General features: G+C 56.4%; 2 protein-coding genes across 2 annotated transcripts; both read right to left on the reverse strand.

Annotated features, from left to right (window-relative positions):
* Positions 1-1,136: 1,136 nt before the first annotated feature.
* DQ04_08671010 (hypothetical protein) lies at positions 1,137-2,531 on the reverse strand (the record flags this gene model as incomplete). Its single annotated transcript, XM_009315652.1, has 1 exon — positions 1,137-2,531. One exon carries the CDS (start codon positions 2,529-2,531, stop codon positions 1,137-1,139), a length of 1,395 nt encoding a protein of 464 aa, XP_009313927.1.
* Positions 2,532-3,229: 698 nt separating this feature from the next.
* DQ04_08671020 (putative cullin 4B) lies at positions 3,230-6,115 on the reverse strand (the record flags this gene model as incomplete). Its single annotated transcript, XM_009315653.1, has 1 exon — positions 3,230-6,115. The coding sequence occupies one exon, from the start codon at positions 6,113-6,115 to the stop codon at positions 3,230-3,232; it is 2,886 nt and encodes a 961-aa protein (XP_009313928.1).
* Positions 6,116-6,371: the final 256 nt, after the last annotated feature.

The following is a 6,371-nucleotide window of genomic DNA, read 5'->3' on the forward strand; positions in this document are numbered from 1 at the left end:
CACACATAGACCCACACACATTCCCACTCACTCGCTCCCACTTTTGACATTTTTCCCCTCCTTTTGTTTCCCCCGCTCTCTTTATCCAGCGCTGCCACCACAGCCCCAACACACACACACACACAGAGAGAGAGAGAGAGAGAGAAAGAGAGACAGACAGACACGCACACACCAATGGGTGGGCGGCGGCAGCGTGCATGCCCCCACTCTATCTCTCCCTCCCACCCACCCCCCACATGCCACGCAACGCAAAGAAAAAAGGATGAAAGCTGTGCACGGCCGCCCAGCCGAATATCCCGAGCAACACTCACACAGCCCTCACAACGAGAGAGCGCATGAATGAATAGAGACGCGAAATAGCAAATAAAAGAAAAAAAAAAGGAAAAAAAAAAAACTGGTGAAAGGAAAGAGAAGGGCGACGGAAGGAAATGCAAACACAAAAAGAAATGAATCACACACACACACACACACATACCGAAAACGCATCCGCACACGAGAGAGAGAGAGAGAGGCACACCACTCGTGCCACCTGCCGTCCCTTCTGCTGTTGCTTCTCCACCGCAAGGTCCGTCGTGTGTCCTTCCGCCACCTCCCACATTTGCTTCTGTTGTCTCTCTCTCTCTCTCCCTCCAGACTCTACCGCCCTACTCGTGCATTTTCTTTTTGTTTTCCTCGCTCGCTTACTCTTGACTACATATTGTGTTTGTTTGTTTGTTTGTTTGTTTTTTGGGGGGTCATTTTGTCTTCTTGTTTGTTGTTAGCATATTACCGTCCTTTCCTCGCATCCATGTCCCTCATCTTGTTGACACGGTTTTCTCTGCCTCGTATAGTTATCGGCCTGGGTTCTCGACGAATCCGCTGCAACTGTCCCCCAGCGGCCGCATTTCGCTCGCAGACTCTAGACGTATCGCATACACTTGCGCCGCGCGCTCACACACACACACGTACACAGCACTGCCGTTTATCGCCACTCAGCACCATTAGCATTCCCTCCGGCCCACGCATCCCCATTCATCGCCCGCATGGATCTATTTCGCATGCCCCTCACTACGCCCCACATAAACAGATACACCGGCAATTCCGCCTGCGCAGATGCAAAAATCCCGCGAGAATGAAGACAATGCATGTGGCGCCAATTACACATTCGTCCAGCCGTCGTTTTCGGTGGACAATGAGTGGCTGCTGGCCACGGAGCGCTGCTCACTGGACCCACTCCCAGGCTGCGGCAGCGCCCCTGGAAGCGGCATCTCCTGACCCGCCTCCACACCCGCATCCGCCTCATTGGCGTTGTTGTTGTCGTCGTCGTCGTCGTCGTCGTTGTCGTCGTTGATGGTGCGGCCGCCCTTGTTGTTGTTACTGTTGCAATTCCTGACGGTGTTAGTGTCCGTGTTACTGCTTTCGTTGTCACTGTCAACGTTTCCACTCTTGTCGCAGCTCGCGTTCGTCGCCGTCGCCTCCCCCGCGACGGCAGCCGCAGCCGTCTTCTTCTCCTCTACACGCTCCGAGCCGGACGCCCCCGCCGCCTTCTCCAGCAGCTGCAGCTGATCCTCGCGCAGGCCACACTGGTGAGCCGCACTGAGCACGGCGGCCAACTTCCGCCGCGCATCGGCGAGTTCCGTCTGTAGCAGATGCACAACGCACTCCAGCGCCTCCCTCGTCTCTTCCTGCTCACGCCACATTGTTTCGGTGCGGGCGCTGCTGCGCTGCTGCGCTTCGCCGCTGCCACCGTCTGCCGCCTCGTCATCCCAGCCAACAAGCTCGTCCGTCGCCTCCATGATGCGCTCGGCTAAGCTCTTTGTCTTGAGCTGCTCATCGCGGCGCCGCTCTGCTGCTGCTGCTGCAGCAGCAGCAGCCTCTTCTTCGCGCTTCCGCCGTGCCTCAGCGGTGCGGAGGCGCAGCTGCGAGAGACGGAAGAAGTAACGGTCGAAGAAGACATCCTCCGGGATTTGCTGTGAGTCGGGGAGAGTGGCGGAGGGCTTCCCCGCGCTGCCGTCGTCGCTGTTCTTGATGTCAGTATTCGTGGCGTCGCTGCTCTTGTTGTTGCTGTTGCTGCTGCTGCTGCTGTCCTGCGTGGGCGGCAATGGTGCCTCCTGCCCGTTCTGCGGCTCCCCGTTCACCTGCACGAACATCGCATACTTCTTCCTCACCAGAGCGTTGCAGTCGAGCAGCCGTTGCCGGCACGTCAGAGCGGTCTCGTCACTACTGCTATTGGAGCGGTCGCCGTGGTCCTGTGCGTGCATGCTGGCGGTGCTGTACACGCTGCGGCGCGCCCACTCCTCAAACTGTGCCTTCTCGTCCGCGTCGCGCAGCTCCTCGAGGTACACCGCGTCGTTGTCCTGGAGAGCGTGAATGGTGTTCTCACTGAGTGGGCAGTCCCGCGCCAGCAGGGAGTCCTCGTCGCCGGCGATGTTCATGTCCTGTCCCGCCACCTCTGCAGCAAACCGCGACACGACGCTGGCGAGGCTCCTTGTGTCTTGCACAAGGCTGCTGGTGAAGTCGCCGAGGTCCCTTGTGATGTTCTCGAACCACATCTTGTGAATCGCTGAGCTCGCACGCCTCCACTGGGTAGGTGTGTCTGTGAAACCTAATCGATGCTTGTGTCTCCTTGTCTCTGCCCCTGCACTGACTGAATATCTTTCTTTCTGTCTTTGTATGTGTGTGTGTGTATGTGTGCGTGCCTCTCTCTCTCTCTCTCTATCTCTCTCTCTATCTCTCTCTCTAGGTAGATCACCCCACTTTCAATACTCCCTGTTGTGTGACGGAGTATATTCGTGCATATGCAATAACAATAATAATAACAGTAATAATAAAGAGGAAATATATAGTTATACCCATACATATGTGTGTGGGTGGGTGGGTGCACAGGGGAGCAGATGACGTGCTGCACAGAACATTAATGTGTCACAAATGCCACTGTATATATTTCCTTCATATCCTTATATATGTATATATCTACACATACGTATGAATGCTTGACTGCCTGCACGATGTGTTGGTGGGGGTTAAACAGGAGAGAGAAAGAGAGAGAGAGAGAAACAGCCACCTGGTTGACCGTGACACTGTGTCACCAACAGCAGCTGCAGCATCTCATACGTAGCCCTCCTTTTTTTGTTCTTGTTGTTGTCGTTCTCCACTCTGGCCAGCCCCCACTGTCCCTTTCCTCTCCTACCCGCTCGCTCTCCCTCGCCCTCTCTTACACACGCACAGAGACATACATACATGTGTATGCTCACGAAAGGTACCTGTACGCGGTGGCCCCGCTGCGCTCGAGAAATCCACGCTCGATAAGCCGCTCTATCGCCTTCTTCAGCGTCGCTGTCATGACGGGAAAGCGCAAAAGCGTTGGGATCGTCTCCACTAGTTCCTCGTGGCTCACGCAGCGCTTCTTTTTCATGAGGCGCACCACAGCGGCTTCAATGACATGCGACCGCTCCACCAGGATGCCGTCAGAGGTGCGTTTAGATTCATCATCGGCTCTACCTTCGGCCGCGCTGTCGCGGCGACGTCGGGCGGTGAAGAAAGGAATGCGGCGGCGCATCGCACCGAACGTGAATTCATCATTCAGTAGAAGTTGGTCGTCTGCTGATAGCGACATCGCACCGGCGTTACCAACAGCCTCGCTGCCGCTATCAGTTCCTCTCGTGGCAGGTTCACGCAGCAATAGACGGAACTTCGGATGACATAGGCCAAGGACGGCGCCCACCACATCTGGCAGCGATATGTCGACTGCGAGCCGCTCGCACAGTACGCCAACTGTCGGCGAGAATGGGTGCCCCTCCTGCCGTGCTGTGTCCATCATGTCCTGCAGGACGAGCAGCATAGAAGCTTGAAGGAGTGTTCCGGTCAGCTGTCGTCGCACGGCACCGAATGTGTACGTTACGACTGCCGAGGAGAGTTGGTGCTGCCACAAGAGTCGACGGTCGGTGAAGCAGTGGCGGTAGAAATCCTGCACACATTTGGCGAGTGTGCACAGCGGTGGTGGTAGACGCAACTCCAGCGGTGTCTGCCTCGGCCAATAGGCGTCTGTTAAGATGTGCAGCTTCACTTCTACAGAGCTGAGTGCGGCCATGACAGTCGCCGCCGACTCTTCCTCCCCTGCCTCTACCGCCGGTGCTTCCTCCCCTCCCTCTTCATGCTGTTGCTTTTCCTCCTCCTCATTCTCGATCTCCATCCGCGGCGGCCTCGGCTTGGGCGCGCCGGCGTTTCGCTCGTCCACCCACCCACGGTAGCGTTCGTTCAGATCACCCGATCCTTTGAGATCGCCGAGCATTCCCTCGAAACGCGACGTCTCTACACCACACATCTCTTTGAGAAACTGAATAAAGCTCTCCTCCACCTCGAGTCTTGGGGTTTGTTGGTGATGTAGCAGGCGGTACGCCAAATCCCGCCAGTAGAACGCCTCGAAAACGTCCTTGGAGGGAATAAGGGCGTAGATGGACACAATGTCCTTCAGTACCTCAGAAAGGTAGCCACTCGTAGTAGGAGTAGCAGCGGATCTCATAGCACCACCAATGGTAGTATTAGGCGACGATATCGGAACTGTTGAGTAAGACACCGCACAACTGGCACCATCAGCATCATCATCATCATCCTCAGCGGTAGTGGTAGTATAGTGGTTAGTGGTGTTACTTCTGTTGTTCATCAAGGCCAGTGTGTCGTCTGGGCCCTCACGTATCACATAGTCAAGATACCGTGCCAGTTGCTCTGCAAACTCCGCTTGGTGCTCCTGCAGCGCCTCCGTCAGAGCGGCACGCAGCTGCACGAAAAATAAAGAGTCCCCTGCGAACCCCTCATGTATAACACGCTCGCCGCAACGCTTGAGTTCAATCATCGCCTTTACAGCACTCCACTCACCGGCATCAACTGGCTTTGTAGCTACTTCACGCATCACGGCCGCACCCTTCACGGCAATGTATCGACGAAACACCACGCCACACTCCTTTGCGAGGTGCACGTAGTCACCCAATGCGAGGAGCCGCCAGGCGAGGCGCAAGCCGTCGCATGCCGCCTCCTTCGTGAGCTGCCCAAAGTCGAGCCGTAGGAAGTCAATGCCATGATCGAGCAGCATGGACCTCTGCACGGCCTCCTCCAACCCCGGCAGTGACTTGGGGTGAAGGAATGCTTCTACACGATGGCGGTTCTCCTTCAGGTAGGTGTCCACCTGCTGGAAGAATGCCCCTGCGCGCACGCCGTCACGCCACATGCGCTTCGTCATGGCCTTGTAGAATTTCGATACGACAACTAATATTTCCGGCTCCAAGCGCGTGTTGTACACCTCGGCGACGATGCAGAGGTCAGTAAAGAGGCGTAGCTCACGCCGGGTATCCCTCGCATGCTCCAAGTCGAGCTGCAGACACATAAGGAATCCGGCCTGTGCGCGTGGCAGCAGCCACGGATGCAGCAGCAGCGCCTGCCGCATGATGGGCATGGCGAGGCTCTCGATGGACGACATCGTACGCTCCCTTCTAGAGTGACAGCGGTCGAGGAATACCCATACCTCCTGTAGCTCCACAATGGCAAGGCGGTAGTGGCCCCACGCGTGTGAGAGGCGCAAAAACGTCCGATCGCCCTCGGTATCCTCTCCGCAGGTGGCTTCGAGGAGGCCGATGATGTGCGTAACGTACTCATTGAATCTCTTCTCGAGTTTCTCAAATGCCCTTGCGGCGTCGCCAAGCTCGATGAGTGTCTGCACGCTCCTGCATGTGGCGTCCGCAGAGTACCCGCGGTTATGTATTTTAAGTGGTGAGCCCCGCGAGAGTGACGGCAACGATGATGATGACGACACTGCTGCTTCTGCTGCTGATGCCGCTGGTGTTGATGATTGTCTTGTTAATGTTGGCAACAGAGGCTGCAGCAGCATGTTGGAGGTATCAAACGGTGGTAGGGCAAAGATAATGGCGTTGGTGTGCACGAAAGCGCGTGAGAGCACGGCGCTGAGCATATGCTCTGCCGTTGCCCACGCCTTCTCCAGCACTGCCTCGCATGCCCGCTGATGCAGAGCGGGGTCGGGGTCCAGCAGTAGCACCGTCACACACTTCTTGGCGTGCGTCAGTTCACTCCCCACTTCTGTGTGGGTGGGCATCATGGTCGAATCATGCAGCGTGATCGATGCCATCCGCAGGTTGGTTACCCTTTGCCTCGGCCGGATGTTGCAAAATTTTGTTTTCTTTTATATTGCTTTCTGTTTGTGTCTGTTTGTGTGTTTGTTGATCTCCCCTCCTCTGGTATTAACAGCCCTGCTGATCTGGGCACAGCAACTGCGGCAAGGCGTACGCAGCAACCAGGAAGAAGAGAGAAGGGCCACAGTCCGAGAAGAGAGAAGAGAGAAGGAGAGGAGTGCACTGCGCAATATGGGGAGCGGAGAGGGGGGG

This window comes from Trypanosoma grayi, assembly GCF_000691245.1.
Source record: "Trypanosoma grayi strain ANR4 Tgr_867_V1, whole genome shotgun sequence".
Lineage (NCBI taxonomy): Eukaryota > Euglenozoa > Kinetoplastea > Trypanosomatida > Trypanosomatidae > Trypanosoma > Trypanosoma grayi.